Source organism: Raphanus sativus, chromosome 7, assembly GCF_000801105.2.
Source record: "Raphanus sativus cultivar WK10039 chromosome 7, ASM80110v3, whole genome shotgun sequence".
NCBI lineage: Eukaryota > Viridiplantae > Streptophyta > Magnoliopsida > Brassicales > Brassicaceae > Raphanus > Raphanus sativus.
In genome coordinates, this window is record NC_079517.1 from 15,679,267 (window position 1) to 15,704,039 (window position 24,773).

Consider the following 24,773-nt stretch of genomic DNA (forward strand, 5'->3'; position numbering starts at 1 on the left):
AATGTTTCATTTGTTTATATACATGCTCTCACTCGATAGCATTTTTCTCGGAAAAGAAAGAAGTAAATACTAAGTAATGGTTATGTCAGTATTTACTAGGCAGTAGGCACCAAAACAAGATCTCAATTACTCGAATGTTGACTTCCCTTTAACCACAATTGTTTTATCTTTGTACCATAATATATCTACGTTGCAATGTGTTAAACAATTCATTCAACATGTCACTACCTCCAAAACACTTCCAGAACTACATTCTTCATGTTCCTATCATATATATATATATATATCTTATTAAAGATTTGTAAATATTGGCGTTTATTTATTCAGATTAAAAGTTGTTATTTCGTCGTATTCATCTTTTTCCTTTTTGTTTGGTTTCATCTGACTTGACTGATTTGAAATGGTGTAGACAGCATTGTTTATTATCTTGACACTAGAAATACAAAGTAGATTTTGCATATGAGACGAAGATATCGGCGCAACGGGAAGGATGGGCTTGTGCTCCGTTTCACTAAAATCATTCATAGGCCCACACTAAGCCAAGTAATGGCCCAAAACATAAGCAAAGCAAGACAGCCCACACTATACCAGTATAGGGAAGGGGCCTAGAAGTGCCTACTACATAGCAACCCGACAAAAACTTGCCTACAAAAACAAAACAATGTCTTCTTGACAGAGCAAAAACTGCAGGTTTGAGCGTTTGGTCCGAAAGAAACCAGTGTTTACATGACACCACTCTTAGCCCAGGCATGATCCACCAAAAGTTTTTTTTTTCTTTTTACCTACAAAGGGTAATTTTCTGGATAATTATCGAAACAAAAATACAACCTGCGGTGTACGTTTTTTTCCTTTTTTTCTAAAAGAAAACGTAGCCAAATTATTTCTTGAATTTTTGATAGAAAACAATAAGCCCTGAATTCTAATAGTGTCCTCTATGTGGGCAAAAGAAGCTACATTTTTCTATTTGAATGAAATTCTAAGGAAAGAGAGAAAAATAAAATAAAAAGTCACCAAAACGTAGAGTTCGCTTTGAGAAAGAGTCTTGCGTTTTCCTGTAAGCAGCCAGCTTTTGGATCGCTCGAGTGATGCTTACCGACCTCTTGACTTGGTCTCCTTCTTTGTTGCTTGAACAGAAACATTCCAGATTGGTCTTGAGGTTGATTAAATTCGTGTCTTTGACTCTTCTTTTCACCGCTGCCTTCTTTTGATTGATTTCCAAAGATCCCTAGTGATGTAATCACACTGTTTCTTCTAAGTTCATGTCTTTATTCCAGCTTAAACTTGACCACCCTGCATTGCGGTTACTTCCCCCTGTTCGGTGTACACATCAAGAAGAATAATCTCATCAAGATTTTGTTTCGCTCTGTCTGATACCAACATTTGTCTCTGTCTGAAATCGGGAGACTATATTACCAAGCTTTTACCTGGGGAAACAAGGCGAGGAAGGATCATCAGGTGAAGACATATGAGAACCACGATACCTTGGCTGATCTTCAAATGGTCCACCAGTTGAAATGTTTCCGTCATTTCGATGTGGCGCTTCACCCGCAGGTCCATGGGACGCAAACTCGACATGTTCAGTTGGTGCATTGTAAACAGAGTTATGATCGTGTGGATAATACATCATGACCGATGGAGCGTTGTGTCCCTCTGAAGAAGAAGTCGCATTGTTCTGCTTCATTCCCGGTGGCAGTCGGTACATGCCATAAGCAACATTTCCAGGAGCATCCTGTGAGTTATGTGAGCGGACAGGACCATTTCGAGATTGCTGAGCCGAATACGAAGACGACTCATGCCTATACGACGGCCCCCAATGCCTATCAGATCGGTCATGCCTTGGCTTATTATCAGCTTGGTTACGGTTGCTGTGGCCTCGCCCAGAACCCCGTGCCTTTGAGTTATTCCAGTTCCCTTCTCTATCGCTGTGATGCTCGTTTCTTTCATTCCCGTAATTCCCTCGCCTCATGCCAGATGTCGGCCGCGGCTCCCTAGGTGAAATCTTCTGCAACCAATTCAATACAAGTTTAGAGCAGTGTGAGAAACCAAAACCGTCATGAGTTTTATATCTAAGGATACAAACAAACAAAAGATAATATAATAATAACAACATAGATAAGCAACGCTTCATCAACATAATAATAACATAGATAAAGAGCAAGCGAAAAAGATCCAAAAGCATCGCCTGAAACATGCTTAAACCTCCCAAAGTAGCAGACTTGAATGCAAGTAGATTAAGCAGACAGATCATACTCTGAATTCACTCAAGACCGATATGCCACAAGACTGTCAATCAGTAAGAAAATAACACAAAAGCTCATCTTTCATGCCTTAGGAAGTAGCTCAAGTTTGTAAGTTTGTAGAATCTCACAAAATCTATGGACAGGGAACAACCAACACATCACAGGATTCGGAAAGCATGCACGCAATTATAAAGGAAGGGATTCAATTCTTACAGGATTCGGAAAATAGGTCCCCGTCCCACCTCGGTATCTGGGAGCTTCATTAGCATAACGAGGGTAAATGTTAGGTGGCCTGGTAGAAACAGGTTGTACAGGAGCAACGGGTAGAATACGAGGTCCGTAGGCCATGAGCTGATTAACTACATTGGTGTAAGCAAGAGGTCTTCCAGGGCCATCCCATGGTAAACGCCCCTGGAGATAAGCAGGTGGCACTACAACGGGAGCAGGATACAACACCGGCGGATGTTGAGAATTCTGGCAATAGCGGCCATACTGCAAATTTTGCCAATGGTTGTCAAAATCTCCATTGAGAATATCATTCTTGAGCGCTGTTGGTTCTTCAGAAGAGCCAGCTCTGGCAGATTGCGAAGACACATTTAAATCAGACTGATCTCCCTTTGACGAGTCGAAACTTTTACAGGAATCGTGATTATCTACTCCTTCATCCACACTGAGGTGGCTTGCCAAAGCATCAGATGTAGCATTACCACCAGCTTGATAGTTGTACATTGGAACCATTGTAAAGAATGGAACAGGTGGCCCAGTGGGGTAAAAAGTATATCCCGAACTATCGGCTTCGTTTTGTTGCATGCCATGGCCAAGGATAAATGGAGCAAGAGGCACTGTGGACTCTGATCCACTTGCCTGAGCTAGTTCATGACCATGTACTTGATGCCTCTGAAGTTGAAATGAAGCAACAGTAGGCCGCGGGCCCAAATCCCTTCCGGTTAATTCATTGCTTGATACAGGAACCCATTCTCTGTTATCATCTTCAACCTGGATTGAGTGCTCAGGAACACTCTTCCCTTTTCCATACAGTGCAGGCACAGCCCCAGAAGCTACTTTCCTATTCCGTTTATCCCTAGCTGGCTTTGAGCCCCTTGTAGTTGATCCATCCCAAGAGCTTTCAGATGAAGTCCTGCTTCTAACGGAACTAGTACAAGAAACAGATCTAGAGCCTGCATTTCTCTCCTCGCTCTGAATCTGACTGCCTCTGACTGGAGAGTGGGGATTTTCTATATCATCTCCCCTTGTTGACCGTATTTTACGACTTGAGGGTACAATAACGTGCTCTGCAGAAGATGAATGATGTTTATCGTTTGCCTGATGCATTCCATCATGACCATTTTCAAGTCTAAAACTATGAGTTTCCCTTTCTTGCTCGTGCCAGTGCTCATGTTCAGACTCGTCAACATTCACTTCTGGAGACCCCATATCTTCATTACCAGATTTGCTCAGCTTTTCTGATATTGGATGGGATCCACTGGGAAGATAATGGGTAAATGGTGAAGAAGCAAAGTTTTGCGGAAATTGAACATTAGTATTCCAAGGTGTCTCCATGAAAGGAAAGTTAGAAGGAACAATACCAGGCACATTCCTCTGACCAAATCCCATTGAAGCTAACATAGCAGGTGTAATTTGCAAAGGTATGTGGCCCGTAGAAAAATTAAAAGGAAAAGGAAAGTGTCCATTAAAACCTTCCCGGGTAAAAGATGTCATCGAGTTAACAAGATCTTGCTCTTCCTGTTGCATTCCATGTTCCCCTGCGGCAGAAAAATCTTCATTCACGGAAACTGAACCTAAATCATCATAATAACTGTTCACTGCGCTGCTCATGTCAGCAGTACTATCAGGACTTCGAGGGGATGGTGTATGCCTAACTGACGATGAGTCAGCCGCATATCTGTTATTGGACAAACTTTCAGACTCCATATTACTTTTACTAATATTTTCAGCCCTCACAGAATTAGGTTGGCGCTTTCCAGCTTCAGGGGCTCTACTGCGCCTCTGTTGCAAAAGAGCTTCACCATATGTCTCAGTAAGCTCAGGGCTAGACCGCGTTCTGGCAAAGAGATGCCTTCCATGAAAACTATTCACCATAATTTCTGGCTTAACAGTTTGCTGAAGTTTATCATTTGACGCATTTTGGTTAGAACGAACATCTTGAGCAAGTTGGTTAGAGTTGCCACAACTCTTTTGGTTTTGATATGCTGCTTTAGATGTAACTTCTGTTCCACAGTTACTCTGTTGAGAGGACATACTGCGAACTCCTTGAACCGCACCAGGACGTATGGAATTTTGGTTTCTTTTGCTGGTTGAAGAACTACTAGCATTTTCAGCTTGAAGACAAGGCTCAGGATCTCCCAGTCCTGATAGCCATAGGTCATTTCCAGGAGCATCAGGACGACAACCACTGCCATGTCTTTGCCATGTATTCATAAAGAATTGGTTAACCTCATGAACCATCTTCTCCTTAGGACATTCAAATAACCTAGTCAACTTCTTGGCACCAAGGGTAAATGCACTTCGTATCCTAAAGAAGTTACCTGCCACAACAATTGAACAGCAAAAACAAAATCCAAGCATGTAAACAAACCAACATGTTTGTGAATCTTCTAGCTTCATATTGGATAAAGAAATAACAAATATAAATCTGAAACAGGCAGCACCTTTACTAACACTGCGTCCAAGGTTGTTGTTTTCACGCAAAGGGTCTATGACATTGAAATGCTTGGAAAGAAAAGGCTGTCCCTGTGTCTCCTGAGCAACAGGGTTAACTGCATAAACTCTACTACAATATTTGAGAAACGCTTCGTTACGTCGTAACTCTCCAACATCTTTTCGAGGAGGCTCCGCTGCGAAACATTGCATAGCAAGACAATTAGTACTAAAGACAGTTAGATGCACAATTAAAGCAACGGTGGATAGACAGCATTTGTAAATACCTGTTACATCTGGTAGTGAACTAACTGGAACAGGGCCCCAGAGGCTGATACAAAAATTCTGCCAGTCGAACTTACTAAAGAACTCAAGAAAACGATAGAGAACCTACAAGTGCAAGCAATCCAGTCAGGCGATTTGACGAACCATTACAGAATAAAGACAGTTTCGTAATGTCACTACCTCGAGGGGTCCAGAAAACGAGTTGTTGAAAACATGGAATATGTAAAGAACCAAGGTTTCCAGGGCATATGTTGAAATAAGCCCATGGTGAGCTCCCAATATACGGCTCTCGTAGTAACACCAGGCTTTAATCAATATGATACTACGCTTGAATAAATGGTTCTGGTTTATAAACTGATCAACCTGCACAGATAACAACATAAAGATATAGAAATTAAGCCAAATTCAGAAAGAGAAAACAAGTGGAATGTTCTCTACGGTTGACAGCTAACCTGGTCAAGGAAGCATAGCGTACACAGCCCTCCAATCTGGTTGAAAGATATATCCACCACAATGTTCTCCACCAGACACTTAATTAACTTTACCTGAAACGTACCAGCAAAAGCTTCATACACAGTCTAATAATATGTCAAGAGACTCATCCATACTTCCAACAATATAAATGGCTCATGGACCAAAGAAGCAAAATATCATAATGAGAAAGAGGGGGCATACTTCAGCCTGAATATACTGGACTTCTTTGACATGAAATTCAGCATTCTCATTCTTCTCTTCCTTTTCCAGCATATCACGAACCAAATTAGCCCAAGAATCCTTCAGATTCTGGTTAGTGCTGAAGGCCGTTAAGTCGATGTCTCCATCCGGCAAGTAAGTCTTCAGTGGTACGGATCCAAAAGTAAAGATCTGGTGGTAGACAGATGAAAAGTGACACATAAAAGTCAAATATCATATATGAATTTAAGAACACATTAAGCTCTATCTGGATAACAGGAGCAAAAGGAAACACACCTCAACCTGAAGAGGGAAGCACTCCATGATAAGCCTCCGCACGTATCTAGCAACAGCATTTCGACGATCTTCCGAAGGCGGATTGGGCTGGATGCAAGCAATGAGCTCAGCGGTCCTTTCCTCCGCAACGGCCCATCTCTCCGCATCGAGGGGCCGTGTCACGGATTCAGACATCCCCGGCAACAGCCCGTTGGGAAACAAGCCACTGGGTGACGACGGCGGAGAAGCCGCCCATGATTCATTCTCACCCATCCAAATCTCTTTCCCCGTCACAAGTCACACAAAACGTCACCTCTGACCTCTCACCTTCTAATAATCTAATCGAAGACTCTACCCCAACCCAACCGTTACGGTTACTACTATCAAGCAACCGTTGGATTGTCTCTTTCGCCGATTCAAAGTCACGGAAATGGAGTGAATCTGATAACCTTCGATCTGGCCAGATTATCTACCCAACGGCTAAGAATCTAATCGATTGCTTACGATTCAGTCTCTCCAATCGGGAATCGAATTGAGCGATAAGGAGGAGGAAGAGAGGAGGAAGGAAAACCCTAGGAGGAAGATTCTAAAAACAGAAAAAAGAGCGGAAAAGAATAAGAACCCTCTATGATTAACCCGAGAGAAAATCTAGGACGTATCGAGAGGGCAAATGCGATATTCAGCAAAAGGTTACACTCTGCGGACTCAAATCGCTGATGAAGAAGAAGAGAGACGATGTGTAATATTGATTAGGTTTTTTGTTATCTTCTTCTCTCTCTGTTGATATTCTCTTTTTTTCTGCTTATCTCTGTTTGTTTCTGGGAGAGAGAGGAAAAAGTGGGAGTGTTTGGTGACGGGGATAGGCGGGCCATCTCAGGGGTGTTTCCGTACTTTTCTAAATAAAAAAACAGTTTAATATCAGTATTAATTGTGCTGATTATCATTGTAGAATGTAGAGTCGCTCAGACAATAATAAAATTTTGTCAATCAAAACTATAATAAATGTTACGTATTTCTATTTTGAGTATGCAAATATTCCACGTGCTCACTAATTTTCTTATGGATGAAACCATTCCATGAAAGTCATTGAAGTGACTTTATGAACCTCTTATCTCTTTGGTTGATTTAAATTTTGATGTGTATATCAGGTATCGCTTTCGTTTATGGAGACATAAATTTCTTCCAAGTTTGTCATGATGATGAAATGTTATGTATTTCTTGACTAATCATATGAGAAATTATCATATTGGTTAGGATTAGTTCGATTTTTCTCTAATAAATACGACATGATTTATTTAATGGGCCTACCTACTGAAATATTCGAGTTTAGCGTTAGGATTAGTTGTTTTAGGGTGTTCCATCCGGTAGAATCGAACTAATTAAAATTGAACCGAACCAAAATAAAAAATAGTTTAGATTAAATAGTACTGAATATACTGAATGAATGTTGTTTTAAGAAATCACTAGATCTTGACCCGCGCTCTGGAAGCGCGGAATATTTTACAATGAAAAATTTCACTAATAACTTAACAAATATTTTGGTAATTTTTAAAAGTGTGTGTTTAAAATATTTTTGCATTTAAATCAGTGTTTTTAAATTCAACCCGATTGTGATTATACCGGTTAATTCGGAGATCTGACAATTCAATTTAGGTTTTTAAAATATTCATATTAAAAAATTACTAAAACCCGAGATTAACCGATTGAACTGTTGGATGACCGATATGTAATCTAATTTGATTTAAATTGTAATAATTTCATAATTTGTAATCTTATACTCCAAATTTTAAAGTTCATTATTTTAAAATTTATGAATTATGACGTTTCTACAAAATTTTAAAAAGAAAATGATAGATATAACATAACTAAGATTAATTATTGTATTATTTGGAAACATTGATAGTAGTATAAAACATAGATTGTTTGGAAACATTGATAGTAGTATAAAGAAACAAAAATATTGTTTGGAAACATAGATAGTAGTATAAAGAAAGAAACATTAATGATTTAATGTAAGTTTAACTATAAATTATAAAGGTGTATTTAATTTAAAAACTTACAAAATAAATGTTAGGTACAATAGAATGTTTCTGTTTTAATAAGATAGATAATGTATGGATATGGTTTGGTGTATAAACCGATCAAACCGAATAAACCGAAGAAACCGATTAATTAAAAGTAGTAACATATATGTAAATTTTATAATAATATGAATATGTTCACACCATTATTTATTATATGATATTCATAATCAAAACATTGATTTTAATAATTTTTATTTTGTTTTAAGTTAAAATGGTTTCTTTTTCATTTTCACAAATTAAATAAAAAATATTTTTGTTGATAATTCCTTTTGCTAAATATAGGTATATAATAACATTTTCTGATATTTTTTATTTTCTTACTCTTATTTTATTATTTAAATAAAACAGAAAATGATTTATTTAAAAGTTAGACTAAAGAATATATATTTATGTTTTCAATAAATCTGATTTATATTCATACAATCTAAAATTTGTTATAAAAATAAATACAATTATGGTTTTTTTAGTATAAATCGAATAAACCGAAAATCGACGATATATAAATCGAAGTAAAACCAAATAAAGTATGATTCCAATATGTAGCTAGTTTACATAAACTAAAATACCATACCAAGAAAATCGGAAAAACCAAACTGAAACGGTATCGAACTCCGAACTCCGATTGGACAGGCCTAGTTGTTTCTTCTCAACCGGCCCATGAATATTTTACGGTTTTACAAATTCTTTATTAACTCGTCTAGTCGTCACCACTAGAAATATATACAACTTTTTCGTCCTCGTCTCCTCGCCACAAGAAATGTAAACAAACGCCTGAGCAGAAGAGATTCCATTAAAATAGTATAAACCGATCAAACTGAATAAACCGAAGAAACCGATTAATTAAAAGTAGTAACATATATGTAAATTTTATAATAATATGAATATGTTCACACCATTATTTTATTAATATGATATTCATAATCAAAACATTGATTTTAATAATTTTTATTTTGTTTTAAGTTAAAATGGTTTTTTTTTCATTTTCACAAATTAAATAAAAAATATTTTTATTGATAATTCCTTTTGCTAAATATAGGTATATAATAACATTTTCTGATATTTTTTATTTTCTTACTCTTATTTTATTATTTAAATAAAACAGAAAATGATTTATTTAAAAGTTAGACTAAAGAATATATATTTATGTTTTCAATAAATCTGATTTATATTCATACAATCTAAAATTTGTTATAAAAATAAATACAATTATGGTTTTTTTAGTATAAATTGAATAAACCGAAAATCGACGATATATAATCGAAGTAAAACCAAATAAAGTATGATTCCAATATGTAGCTAGTTTACATAAACTAAAATACCATACCAAGAAAAATCGAAAAAACCAAACTGAAACGGTATCGAACTCCGAACTCCGATTGGACAGGCCTAGTTGTTTCTTCTCAACCGGCCCATGAATATTTTACGGTTTTACAAATTCTTTATTAACTCGTCTAGTCGTCACCACTAGAAATATATACAACTTTTTCGTCCTCGTCTCCTCACCACAAGAAATGTAAACAAACGCCTGAGCATAAGAGATTCCATTAAAATAGACTCTCTACGTGGGTTGAACATATAGAGAGAGAGAGAGAGAGAGAGAGAGAGAGAGAGAGAGAGAGAGAGAGAGAGAGAGAGAGAGAGAGAGAGAGAGAGAGAGAGAGAGAGAGAGAGAGAGAGAGAGAGAGAGAGAGAGAGAGAGAGAGAGAGAGAGAGAGAGAGAGAGAGAGAGAGAGAGAGAGTAGAAAGTCTCGAATGTTGGGCTCACTTTCTAGATCTTGTTCATGAAGAGCTTTCAAGTCAAAAGCAACAAAAGGAGATATATGTACATTGGTAATGTGTTGATCTGGATTTTGTTAAATATTAGATGTAGTCTAAATGATTAGCTCAAAAGGTGCATTCTCGAAACAAGTAAAAAAAAACAGAAAAGAAGAAGAAGCCAAGACTCAAGAGTCAGTGGCGGACCTAGAGATCGATTTTACATGTATATGGTTTTCAGAAAAAGTAAAAAAAGAAGAGTGTCAATAGGGTTTGAACCCTGGTTTTTAGGGTGTCAAAATGTGCACAACAACCATTTTTACTATAGATTCCTTAAGAAACCTTATAAAATTCTATTAATTTGACAATATTTGTGGTGTCAAGTGACTCCCCTTGAGTCTTACCAGGTCCGCCCCTGTCAAGAGGAACAATAGATCCAAAGACTAGTGAGCTCGTAGTGTGATAATCAGATAGTGAGACTTGCTTTGCGGTTGCAAAGAAGACAGAGCTGATCTTGGACTAAAGCGGGTAAAACACCAGTTTTAGGCGCCATATATATATATATGTTAAAGGGCATGCATTATGTGATTGTGTTATTAAGATTCTTTTTTATCTTCTTTACCAATAAGAAGATACCTAAACCTCTTCTGATCCAAAAGGATTGTCTTCCCGTTTGGTTTTGATAATAATTCCTCAAATATATAAATTCCTAGACATCAAGCTAAAGGAAATTGTTTACTATCTTTATACAAACTAGAGTCTTTGGCCGCGCTACGCGCGGCAATGCTTTTACATATTATTTTTGGTTAATTAATAAACCTAAAAATAGTTGTTCTAGTTTTTTATTTAGTAAATCCTGTTATATGAATATATTTTTATTAGTTTTCATAATATATTTCTTATGATTGTAACCTGCTTTCTTACTATTATAGTAAATATGGCTGTTCTAAGTTGAAAGATGTGTCTCCTTTCCAAAACAGAAACATACAATAGTTTAAATAAAAAATATTTATAAAATATTTAAAGATTTAAATACACTAAAATTTCTTCAGAAAAATATATTAGTCTGTTTCGTAAATTTTGAGATTTATTTTTAATAATTTTATTTGAATAAGTAATAGGTATATTGTATAAGAAGTTAGAATATTAGAATTCAAAATTGGTTGTTACAATAGTACAAAACATAAGCCTTTAGTCAAAATAAAATAAAATAACACAAAGCATATTTTGGATGGTACACAATAAGAAGGTGAATATAGAAGAGAATTAACTAAACTTAGTTGTGATTCAATTTTTTTTTATTTCAAAAAACATTTTAACTTTTTTCTTTTTGAATCGTATTAAATTCATGCAATATACACATTCTTCACCTTATATGAGATACTAAAATTAAACTGAAATACATTTATTAATAATGATAGAATAAAATATTATATAATATTTAAAAATATTATTATACAAAAAGGTTATTTTCCCAGTTTAAGTGCGTTTGATTTGGTAAAATGTATCTTTCATAAATAATAATAATATTAAATTAGTAATAAAAACTGGTTTATCATTTAAGACACAAAATTCTAAATTTAGTTAAAAACAAAGATATTCTCCTTAAATTTTTTTTTCTTAACAAATATTGGTTGAAAGACTGAAAACATAGACAAAACTATTTCAAGTGAGATTTGAAGAAAAAATTATGACACCTTTAAATTTTATTATTTTGCCAATATTTGTATTTGAACTTCATCGTATTCGTTTTGTAATCTGAACGAAATATTAATATATGTTTTCCAGGCAAACTGATGGTTCATAGATAATATTTGTTTTCGTTTAAAAATTGCAATTCTAACAAACACAATCCGTTTGAAACTATATGTGTCACCGACAAATGACTTTTGTATATAACAATTTACTATATTTTCTAAAATGTAACTTAAATAAATATCAAACCTTCCAAATGATGTCTTAAGGGATAAAATTATATTCAAAAAGTGTGAGAACTGAGAAAGTTAAGAGTATCTCCAAAATACACTCTATAACTTCATATTTTTAGTTTTTTGTTCTCCAAAAGGAAACTTTAAAACTTCAAATTTGAAGTTTTTAGTAGTGAAACTTCAAATATAGAGTGTCACTACTCAAACTTCAAATTTGAAATTTTACTTTTTATTTGCATTTTGGTCCTTACAATTATATACTACATTTATGATTCTTAGATATTTTGTTGTTTATCATTTCAATCTTTAAAAAAAATCATATCTCATAATATTTCATATTTTTTTTATAAATTTAAGTTTTACACATAAAACTAAATAAAATCCTTAAAATAAGAATTTTTAAGGTTTTAAAACATTTTAAAACTTCAAATATGAAGTTTAAAAACATCTTTAAACTTCAAATATTAAGTTTTGTAAGTTTTAAATAGAGTGTTTTTTTCTTGTAGTTTAATATTTAGTTATATATTTATATTTATAGCTTATATATTTACTGTAAGATTTTATTAATTAATATCAATGTGATATTTTTATATATGTGCTAGTTATTTATAAATATTTATGAATTTAAATTAATTATAATAAATATAGGGATCATAGTGTAAAATATAAATAATTTTGAAGTTAGATTTGAAGTTTTGTTTTTGGAGAACAACACTTTTGACACTTTAATTTTAGAGTTTTGAAAACTCTAAAATAGATAATCCTTTTGGAGATGCTCTAAAGCTGAACAATCAAAAGGTCTTGTCTAGAAACTAAACCAGTTAAACCAAAAAATTAACTATTCAAATTGTCAGTTGTTCTTGCAGTTTTTTTATAGTATATGAATATTTGTAGACTAAACTTTTTAGCCAAACCTTTCCCCCTTGAATTTTCTTTTCAGACAAAAATGTTATACCATATGGCATGTTCTTCTCCAAAAGTAATATAGACTTATTAATACGTAAGAACGAACAATATTGGTTAGCACAACTATTAACACTATCATTACCACTGTCATGTTTCTTATTATTTATACTGGGTTGGATCAAAGTATAGTATCTTTATTATTGGGAACCTTAATGCATCCTCTTCCTCCTTTAGTTCTGATACCTCTCCTAACTTCATCAGAAGAGAACGTATATGACCAATCACAGTTACAATACTGAAAGCACTTGTAAACCTTTAATAAATACGTTTAGTTTTTTTATGACAACAAATCTGGATTAAACATATTTTGACCGTCATTTACTTGCAAGTGAAGGATGTTTGGAAGAGTGATGTCCAAAAACTGCTCCTTGTGCTGTACAAATACAGATCCACTGTGGCCTCCTTTTCTAAAGTGCTCCCATCCATACAGTTGCTCCACAAACGCATGACTCTCTGCTCATTTTATCTGCTTTTGTATCTTAATACAACCGTCACAACCGTCACATCCCGTCTGTGATCATATCCAACATGCTGGCCAGAGTGCAAAGGTCACAACCATACCCAGGCTCCACACGACCCACTGGCACCATTCCAATACAACCTTTAAATATCCTGGAGTGGAAGACGGAGGGGCTTGTCTGAGGGCCACTTGGGCTCGCTGATCTAGTCAAGAACCTCAAGGAGAGTTGCTCCATTATACCAGTCAAGGTTGGTGGACTTCTCAATCATGTTGTCATCCTCAAAAGCAGAGATGGGGACTAATGAAAATTTTCAAGTGTCGTATCCAAACTTCTTCAAGTAAACACCACCCTGATAATCTCATTGTACCTACCCTGATAACAGAGCAAATATAATAGATTTAATTAAGCTACCAAATTATATGATCAGTCTGAAGAGAGGCACTTTGAACAAATTGAAGAGATTAATCCTAGACAAAACACACACATAGAAAATATTGTATTGATATTGCTATATCAAGTATACTTCTTCCTGATTGTCAGAAGTATTCTAAACTAATTAGGTCCACAGATAACAGAAGTAGATGCCATGGTGATTTAGGCCATAGACTTTTGTCAAGAGAACTAATAAAGAGCTTATCTTTGGTGAAACCGTGAAAGTCTAGTGATCTTGTGCAACAAATTCCTGTTACCATCAAATTCTCTGCAACACAATATAAATATCTTAATCGTCAGCTAACGTACTGGAATATAAAAAAAGGTCGAGGTCGTCATAACCTGAGTATCTCAGAAGTAAGCCTGCATATATATATATCCAAAGTAATTTAGTATACGAAAAAAGAAATTAGGAAACAAACTAAAAGATACAAATCATATTTCAAATGAATCAAATCTGGAATCAAGAGATAGAAATCGATTGAGAGAAATTTCCATACCCAATAACCATGCCCCTTTCTCTCTGTTTCTTGCTTCCCATAGATGGATTAAAAGGAAACGCAACTCCGATTCTGAGAAGCCAGGGGAGACATCGTTGAAAAATTGAGCCGCCATTGCAGCCTTTCCGGTAGATTTCATGGATATGCTTGCCATTTTCTATGTGGTTTTGTGGTTTGCGTGATGTTTGTGTGGAATACAGATTTGTATAAGCTGGGAAACAAAAGGATCTGGAACGCTTCCATTTCTTCAGGTGGAAAGAGCAAAGAAGAATATTTTAATGAGAAATAGTGGTTGGAGGTCGACGTTAATGGTGAGAAACGAAGATGTTGAGAGACGCCTGAGTTTCTCTGAGTAGAATGATGAAGGTGAAGCTTCGGAACCTGTTTCAAAGGCTTTGCTGTGGATTATTGGGCCAAAAAGAAGGCTTTGTACAAAACGTGTAATCACTGGATGTGACGTGGAAAAACAGTGATCTCTTATTGGATGATTTTTGAGTCTGACGTGGACAGCTTAAGAAGCCTCTCTCATTCTCTTTTAGTATAGTACTGATTTTACTTAGAATTGTAATGAGTTCTACAAACCGATAAAAGAGTTTGAATTACAAAATCGACCTTACATTAAAAAAAAAAAAGAAGATCATCTTCCTTTCTTCTTCATTTCCATATTCCATCCTTCTTTTCTGCTTCACAATACACACAAAACAACATTTAGCCAATAAAACAAAAATCAGAAGCAAAAATATCCAAAAGATTGATTTACATGCTTCTGCTTCTTTGTCACATTTCTAGGCCACTCCAACCTTTGTTTTTCAAGCCTCTAGTGAATTTTGTCAATAACATCATACTTAAACCCCTTTTGATCCAGAAATTTTACTAGATCACGAGCATGTGTGATGGTGTCTTGAAGATTCTTCTTTTCTTCTTTAGAAAAATTTTCCACACCTAGGAGAGGGACGCAACGACTGAGTATTGCGTTGATTGTTATTTTTGGTTGTGCATCTTGAAAAGAAAAATTATAAGATAGATCGCCTGCTTGATGAAATATGATGTATTCATCCTAGCAAGAGCATCGGTTACAACTTTGAAGTGGCGAGATTCAGGTTGAATTCCACAACTTCTCATGTACCGAATGATTTGAATTGCCTTGTCTAGTTTACATGCATGAAAGAATCTCTTTTCTTTCTTGCAATCAGGTCTCGAGTAAATAGTTATCATCTGGTTGTAGAGAAGTAGTCCTTTGATTTTTTGAATTCTGGAAGATTCTCTCACATTCTATCAAAGAATAGTCTGCTGATTGTAGATACAATCCCATAAGCCTTGAGAGATTTCATTTGTCTTATACCATTCTTATTCTAAAAGCTAAAACATGAACCACTTTCCATACCATGAGCCTTAAGGTAAAAGACCATTATACACCAAATCAAAAGGGTTCATGCTTTAGTTTTAAATTGTGGGACTTTAGATTTCTACTTAATATCAACACACAATAATAAAATATTGAACTATCTAGCTCTGTTTCACGATTGTATTTGCAAGATCAGACTAATAAGAATTTGCTCTCTTATTATTAACTTGAGAAAATACCTCAAAACTCAAGCTCTCTTAAAACAATCTATGAAACTCTTATATTGTGTCACACATTGACATCTCCTTATATAGGTATATAATTTCCTAATCTCTCATTTAGATAACTTCTAATCAAAGTATGTTTTATAATCACAACTCAAATACGTTTAGGAAGACTTGAATCCTAAGTTATCTTCAAGCTTACTTTCAACAAACTATATTTAACCATGAAATTCTTGATTGATTACAAACATATATAGACATATATCATCTGGTTGTTTAATAATATGTATTGGATGTTGGGTTTAATAGTATTAGTAAAACCATAGTTTAGATAGATCATCACCATTAATCTTAGATTCTTAAATATTACATATCATATTACCTCAATTGAAGACCACATCAATTTTCATAGTTTTTGCCACAATAGATTGTCTTCCCATTTAGTTTTGATAATAGTTTCTCGAAAGGAAATTTCTAGACGTCAAGCTAAAGGAAAATGTTTAGTCATAACTGTACAAAATCTACTCATAATTGCAATGAGTTCCACGAAAGAAAAAAAATCACAATTCAATCTCTAATTTCGTAAACAACTACAAAAATAAGTTGCCACAACCATAAATCATTGTTATTTCCTCTCAGATAATTGACAACCTAACAAATCATCAGTTCTCTTATTAATTCGATCAAAATTAATTATCTGAATCAAATCTCTACATCTACATTTACTTAGTTTTTGATTATTGGTTTCTATGTTTACAATACTTAGATATATACAATGAGACTGCATTTAACTAAAAAATGAAAGACAAGATAATATATTCAATCCACACACATAAAAAAGAAACAATAACATGTCACTAGATCTAATTTTTCCGTTTCAAATAATCATTTTACCATCATTTGATTGTGATTTTTTCAAGCCATCTAATTTATTGGTCCACTAGTATTTTTTTCAATCTATCTTAAAAACTTTATTTTATGTTGACAAAGAAAGATTAAACTTTAAATGATATGTTGTAAATATTTAGTTTTTTAATTGACATTGATTAGATGTTAATTTTTTAGCATTATTTGTTCTTTTCATCAGTAATTTTTCTAGTAATTTTGATCTGAAACGTTTAACACAAAACCAAAAAAAAGAAAAGAAAATCTTTTCAGAATTCATAAAACTATGGTGATTGCACTTGCCTTATGTATTAGCTACCTTTTTTATTAATGAAAACCCTTTTAACAAATTCATAAAACTATGGTGCTTGCACTTGCCTTATGTATTAGCTGCCTTCTTTATTAATGAAAACTCTTTAACAAATTCATAAAACTAGCATCCGGTCTTCCAAATTCAAAAGCCCAAAAGGATAGAGTAACGCAAACCACCACAGTTCTGAAAACAAACTCAAAGAATGACAATGTGAAACACTTAAAAACCAAAGCAACTAACACAAATTTACACAAAGACATAAAGACGACACATCATCTCCAACTAACATGTTCACACGACCTGAACCTAGAAAAAAGCAATTTGAGAAGTTTCCCTCCGGGTTCTTAGACATTAAAAGTTTAAATGTATATCATGAAATGTTATGTATTCCTTGATTAAATCATATAAGAAATCATGATATTAGTGAGCAGGAGTCAATTTTCGATTGTTTCTTCTTAACAAGCCCATGGATATTTTTCGCCTTTACAACTTTTTATTAAGTTTTTTTCATTATAACCGTTACGACAAGCAGTAGCGCTATAAATAAAGCTATAATAAAGAGTCAAATTTGTTGATATCCCAATATATAAAATGGATTCACAGAAAATTTTGAAGATATCCGTGTATGTTTGGAAATTCAGCCAATCATATGTTGCCAAATTGCCATATCATTTATCATGAAACCTTGGGTTTCAATTTGTTTTCTTAGTTTCTTGAGGATTATCTTATCTTTTCTTTATAATTTTATTGGAGCCCATTTGAAATCAATTTATCCTATATCTATTGCTTCCGACTTCTTCTTTGTAGATGTGTAATCTCTTGACCTCCCTCCTTCAACCTCACCGTCAAAACATAACTTTAAGTTCCATTGCTGACATTGCATCATCATATCTGATAGGAGCGAAGCTAGGTGTTGAGTGGATGAGACACTTATCTACCATGATTATTTTTATTTAGTTTAATTTTACATAGAGTTTTTGTATTGCCCCTGATAAAAAAAAATTGAATTTGTAAATATATTACTAATGTTTTATAATTTTTCCATGGACAAAACTATTTCTAGATCCGCTACTAATATCTGATACAAGACCACCATAATCTTTAATCCAGGTTTTAGTGAACCATGTGACAGCTTTTACGATCTTTTTTTGTTTGTAAATGAGCTTTTACGATCTTCCTAATATATATCAGGTGAAAGAGTAAGCTTAATCATAAAACTGATGATAATTAAAACATAAGATAAACTAAAATTGAACAAATTATGATGGATTGTGCTAGAGTATCTAAGGTTCTAAAATAAATGAAAACTAAAGTTTGACACGTGCGCCCGTACGGGTTGTTATTTTCATTTTTATATAAATAAATATTATTTAAATGTTTATTCGTTTATATTTTAAATATTTATCATATTTTAAATATTTTATAAATACAACAAAGAAAATAGTGAGCCGTGCCCGCTACTAAACTTTTGACAAAATATTGACCTATTGATATGTTTGAATAATATTTCTTTTAACATGAAATTATTTTTCAAATGTAATAAAAATTTAAATATTTTGATCAGATATGTATAATATGGTGAGATTTAGATACGTTAGAAAAAGAATATTTGGTTATAAACATTAAACATTGTTATACAAAGATATTTAAATTTTCTTGTTGAAAATAATTTATAGTAACTGAAATGATTAAACGTATATGTTAGAAATTTTTGAAATATATATAATCTTAGGTGAGATTATATTATATTAAAAATAATATTCACTTACAAATATTTCATATTGTTCTATAAGTTGTTTAAAGATATTTAAATCTTAACATATATAAATTTTATTGTTCAAAATAATTAATGGTAAGTTAAACATATATTTTAGGAATATTCATAATATTGTTTAATATCTAATTTAAACTTGATTTTTGTTCAAAATAATTAATGGTAATATTATCCAATTTTTATATAGTTAAAATCAATTTTAAATTTGAATATCCCTAAAAATTAGTTAATTTGTTTAAGGAAATATATTAAATACGAAAATTAAGTTAAGTTTGATTTTTTTTTTGTCGGGTTTATTATGCTATTAGAAACAATGAGAAATATTACATAGACGATATTACAGCCGACCATTCTACCTGCCTTATGAGAATTCATGTCTGACTGCATCATCCTCAGCCGCCATATGAGATCCATTCATGACGGTATTCCTTGCGCCATGCTGAAGATCCCTTGTAAAATTTATCTCCAATATTCTGCATAATTCGCCTTCTCCGGGAATTGAAACCCAAACCTCCTGGTGTAGAAACTGCGTCGCCTGGGATTCGAACCCCAGACTTAGGCGTAGAAGCCTTTAAATCTTGACCACTAGGCCACAGTGCTTCCGCGAAGTTAAGTTTGATTTAGGAAATAGTTTAATAAATAAGAAAAGACAATGATTCCTTAAAGATAGATTCATTTAATTATTTCAGTAGCATGTCATTGTAAATAATTTGGAAAATTTAGAGATATTTTATATTTGTACTTATGTGTTAATAATAATATAAATATAAAAGGGATAAAAGAGAAACAAAATAAGTTCTCGCATGCGAGCTGATCTATCTCTTTAGAACCTCATCTCTGCATGCATGTGTCACTTTTCAATTAATGTTACTTTAAAAAACAAATTAAATATTAGCTTTTAAATGAAAATGCATTAAAATATCAATATATTTTGGTTGAGATATACAGTTTTGAGTATTACACCAATAAGGTTGCTTTAAGCATAGAGAAGGTGTCCATATATCATTTTAATCCAAACCAATAGGAAGAGACCATATTTCACGTCGAGCTGACCTGCCCAAATAAACAGGCCAGATATTGGACTTCGCTCTTATTTCCTCACTCAGCCCAACATCTCCCTCGAGGTTTCCAACCCCTTTTACCTTTCAAGCTTATAGCTGAATTGCAACCGTGAAGGAATTCAATTCTGGATGAGAAGTCATGGCTTCATCAGCTGAATGACATGCTGGAGCGAGCGTTAAAATGAGAAGTATGTGCTCATCTGCGTTCAAAATCAATCTCTTTCGTGATCTATGCCAAGTTTGTATTTGATGATTTCAACTTTAAGCTTACTCATTCGCTTTCGTTTCATAGCTTAATGTTTACTGCTTTGGACAGATTCATGGTATCTCGGTCCAACATGCAATCATTAACAACAACAGAAAATCAGCCGTATTTAATTATGAGTGCATATTATCCAAACATTATGTCCTTCAATCAGTTTCATCTTATTTTCATTAGATGTCTCTTTATGTATGTGGCTAAGTGAATTTATGTGATGTATCTTCATTTTTGTTTGATTCTGATTGAAAAATATGGATACAGATTTCTTGAGAATCACATATTATTATGGCGAAGTGGAAAGATGCGGGAATATTTGTGTTCTTTTTTATTTTTTTTTATTATACAGAGGTATCTTAGCCTCCATAGAAATAGATCCAGATTAGTCACGTATTTGCAAACTACATTTTTGACCCATTCGTGTTCAAGGATCATTAATTGGTGGATCTAAGAAATATATTGGTGGTTAGCTTCTTCTTTCTCTAAAAACAGTTAGTTTATATTTGGTTCCATCGCCAGGCAGGCTTGGATTGTTACTGCAGAGATGGTTACTTTTTTCTTTACATCATCTAAAATCACATTCAAATTCTAAAAAAACATATTTCATGTACACTAATTATGTTTCTTGTTTTATATAAAATTATATTTGTTAAAGTAAAAAAAAATCCAAGAAGAAAACTTTTGTATATTAATCTTTATAAATTAATAAAATGTCATAATCCCAACATTATTAATTATTTATAGAGTTTTTACTATAATAACTTTTGAACAAATATCACCATGTGGTTAAGTGAAATTCAAGTGTTTCAGAAAAAAATCAAAAGCTTAAGTGAAATTCAATAACTATAAAAACAGATTTATCACATAGTTTAATTTTGTTATGGTTGGTTGGTTAAAAATATTGCAAAAAAACTTGGAATTTTCTTCTTAAAAATAAGGTTTCCTTGAGAATAAGATGGTCTGTTTATTACATTAGTTTTATAGAAAAAATAAGTCAAACTGTTTGAGAGGTGTCAAAACTATTTACATAATTATCATTATAATATTAAACTTAAAACATGTAATTGCTGATTGGTAGAAATGAAGCATTCATAAACCTTATAGAAACTATTAAATCGCAAAACAAACACACCATTTAAATTCATAAATAATTAAAATTTACAAATTAAAACAAAACATTTAGAAAAGAATATTGTAATTTTTTTTACATAACATAAATATCATGTATACCATACACAATTAAATTTGGTTAGTTAGCAAGAAACAAAATATCATATAATGCTTATCTATTACAAAAATAAAATAAGTGTTCCTTTTTTTCTATGAGAAAAACAGAACTTAACCCTAAAAGATATAAACGAGACACTTAAAAGTAAAACTTTATGAGCTATTTAGATGCATTGAGCTCTTATGATTTTCAATATTATATTTAAAATTTTTAAAAGTATTCCTTCATACAATTTTTTACACGTTTTAAAATAGGTTCCTCACAAACAAAACAAATAATTTAATAGGTATATATGTTAAATATTGAGAAGTGGATCAAATCAAATGCAATAATGTTGGATGAGATTTTAAGCCACTAGTTACCATCATTTCTATGTACTACTTTATTTTTATTACGGACTTTTGTAAACAAAATCATATTTTTCATCTATTATATTAAAATAAAAGTCACAACTTCATTTCATGTGTGATATTTTAAGTTGGACCATTATTTAGAAAATTTATAAAATACACATTACTTAACTATAATATTGTTTGATATCTTCATTTTTATTTAAAATAAATATAAATATTAATTTAGGAAAATTCTAACTAAATCTTTGAAGAATCTTTTTCAGAATCTTTTCAAATTTTATTTTCGAAAATTGATTAATTTAAATTTTAGTTGTCATAAAATATAATCAGAAATTTAAATTTAATTTATTTTTGATTTATAAACAAAAAATAAAAAATTATATAAAATATTGTAATGATAATAGTCATTAAAATGATTACTTTTCAAAAATACATTTTACAAAGATTTTAAAAATATTTTGTTGGAAAGCAATATCCATTTCTGTTTAATTATATAACATGTATAAAAATTAACTTATCTTAATTTTTTATATATACAATAATTTATTATATAACTGAATAAATAAAACAAATTACTTAAAGAAATCTAGCACTTTGAATTACGGGTCGGAATCATAATAAATTAAATACATAATAATTCTGAAGTATGCCATTTCTAACAAATCTATCATTTTAATTAAAACTCTTAAAATTAAATATAATAAAATTATTTTATATTGATAAGTTAGTAGTTTTTATTTTCATAAATATAAAAAAATTATTCTAAAAATATAATATGTTGATAGAATAGGTTAACATTAATAAAATATATAATACATGTATAAAATGATTTTTTCTTAAACTTTTGTATATAAAATAATTTATTATATAAACTGAATAACAAAACAAATTTTTTAAGGAAATCTAACACTTTGAATCACGGGTCGGGATCATAATAAATTAAATTTAAAATAATTCTCAAGTATGTCATTTTTAATCATCAAAATCAAATTCAATAGGAAAAATTAAATACATAATAAGAAGCAACATATATATATGTTTATATATATATTTGATCATTTGAAATAATTAGTTAATTAACAGAATGAAAACTATAAAATTATTGTAGTTGAAATAGTGACTTAAACATTTAAATATATAAATAATCTTAAAAATATATACTAATTACATAAAACAAATATATATAAACATGAAAAAAAATATCCATACGGTTGTGGGGGTCAAAATCTAGTTAAGCTGTAAACAAAGATATATAGTCACATAATCCTTGTGTAGAGCGGACACAAACCTAGCTAGTAGAAACTAATAACTGTCGCTACGGGACTATCGGAGACCGAAAACGGAGTTGCCGGTGCGCTAGGGGACTATCGGTGACAGAAAAACGGAGTTAGTTACCGTCTATTTCCCCTCATAGACACGTTCCATAATCTCTACTGGTTTGATCCATGAGTTCCGTTCAGCTGACGTCAGCACCGGCCAAAGAGTACTCCTCTCTGACGCTCAACTTTCCTAATGGTGAGCTTTGTTTGTTGTGGGTCTCAAGACCTTCTGAGCCTCGTTGACAAAGCGTTTCAAGCGGTTTAGAAACCCATGCAGTGCCGTAGGAGAGTAAGACTCGTTGCTCTTGTCTAAAATGTAGAGAGAAAATTCGCAACCAACCAATTTTTGGTCCCATGTAGGAGATACGATTGTATATTAGCAAAAAGCCAAAGACATATCCAAACATTTTTTAACATCAATATATGTTACACATGCAATGATGATTGCTACGTACGTAAACTTAGACTTGTTGAGACAAAGAGTCGCGCATGGAACAACCCTTTTAAAAGTTTGAGGATGAGACTCGAGAGCAACAAGGTCAGCGTAATTTCACGAGAGAGCTCGTGGGAGACGCTATCTCAATGCATCATCACACAGTGAACAACATGTCTCTCGTCAAAACCAAGATCCTCCAGATCTTTTGACTACCAAAGCTACGTACAAACGGTGAACCAAACGCGACCACAGGTTTCACGGCTTTAGAACTAACGAGTTCTCTACTGAGAAGCATCAGGTTCACTATTAACGTGAGCTGCTACCTCCAAGAGAGTGACCTAAAAACTGATGTTCTATAGCCTGTCCGAGACAAAGGTTCAGTTATTTCGGGTAAGAACTGTTCATATATACTGCAATAGAGTCTGCCTAGGGCCGGTGGACAGATCTTCAAAAGATTAGTCGGTTGAGTTTCTCCCGTGGAATACTTCCGTTATATAAAAAAAAAAAGAGAAATGTGTGTATATTCCTTTAGCTGCCTCATGTAGATCCCTGACTAATACAATGACCATATTATTACCCTAATGCCTCTCGGTAAAAACCTGACCTAAATAACCGTATTGAACAATAAATGGCCATCCTTAACATGGTTCACTATCTTTACTTCAAATCTCGAAGAAGAGGTTTGATTTCCAAGAAGCTAAAGAATCAAATCCTTTATGACATGGATGACCACATTAAGGGGATTATAACTTGAGAAAGTAGATGATTTCATTGAGAAAGCCTGTTGACTATCTTTTCTTTGTCAAAAGTCAAATGATCATATTTGAATATATCGTGATAACTGATATCTCATACACTCATACTCATTTGAAATGTATCATCCATTATTGTAAAGAAAATAGTTATATATGTGTAGTCTGAAAGAAGAAGCTTTAGATGACAGTGACAAATTTATAAAGCTCTAAACTAAAAGCAGTCAACAATGATATATGCATAATTAATCTGAGAGAAAGTTAGGTTTAAGCTTATTATACAATTATCTGAAAATGATGTACATCGCATCGTATAGGAACACTTTGAAGGGCCAACACTAATAAAGAGCACATACCTAACTCACCGGGGATAATAAATAACATAAGTTACATAACATTGATCTTCATAAGATTTGTTTCGCCAACATATCCACAATTGAAATCGAATATGCGAATAATAATAACTAGTTTATATGTCACTGGACCCAAAATAATACATTAAAAATATATAAAAATACTAGAGGGGATAAATAAATATGAAGCTGACGTTAATCCTCTGTACATTGC

General features: G+C 32.7%; 1 protein-coding gene across 4 annotated transcripts; it reads right to left on the reverse strand.

Annotated features, from left to right (window-relative positions):
• Positions 1-869: 869 nt before the first annotated feature.
• On the reverse strand, positions 870-6,931 carry LOC108831030 (uncharacterized). Of its 4 annotated transcripts, none has more exons than XM_018604588.2 (9): positions 6,153-6,930; positions 5,859-6,047; positions 5,636-5,728; positions 5,364-5,546; positions 5,186-5,288; positions 4,910-5,095; positions 2,454-4,786; positions 1,425-1,999; positions 870-1,311 (listed from the first exon to the last, which is right to left on the reverse strand). In XM_018604588.2, exons 1-9 carry the CDS (start codon positions 6,402-6,404, stop codon positions 1,302-1,304), a joined length of 3,924 nt encoding a protein of 1,307 aa, XP_018460090.1. In that variant the 5' UTR covers positions 6,405-6,930; the 3' UTR covers positions 870-1,301. The 4 variants fall into 4 exon arrangements, with proteins under 4 accessions (XP_018460090.1, XP_018460088.1, XP_018460093.1 ...); XM_018604586.2 differs by having other exon boundaries at positions 1,425-2,002; positions 6,153-6,929; XM_018604593.2 differs by lacking the exon at positions 870-1,311 and adding an exon at positions 2,200-2,283 and having other exon boundaries at positions 1,894-2,002; positions 6,153-6,931.
• Positions 6,932-24,773: the final 17,842 nt, after the last annotated feature.

Excerpts from the sequence above, each read along its gene's own strand:
- LOC108831030 (XM_018604586.2), bottom strand. The coding sequence starts at position 6,404 with ATGGGTGAGAATGAATCATGGGCGGCTTCTCCGCCGTCGTCACCCAGT. Across the intron at positions 6,048-6,152 it reads GCTTCCCTCTTCAGGTTGAG|ATCTTTACTTTTGGATCCGT; the intron begins GTGTGTTTCCTT and ends GTCTACCACCAG. Across the intron at positions 2,003-2,453 it reads GGACCTATTTTCCGAATCCT|AAGATTTCACCTAGGGAGCC; the intron begins GTAAGAATTGAA and ends AATTGGTTGCAG.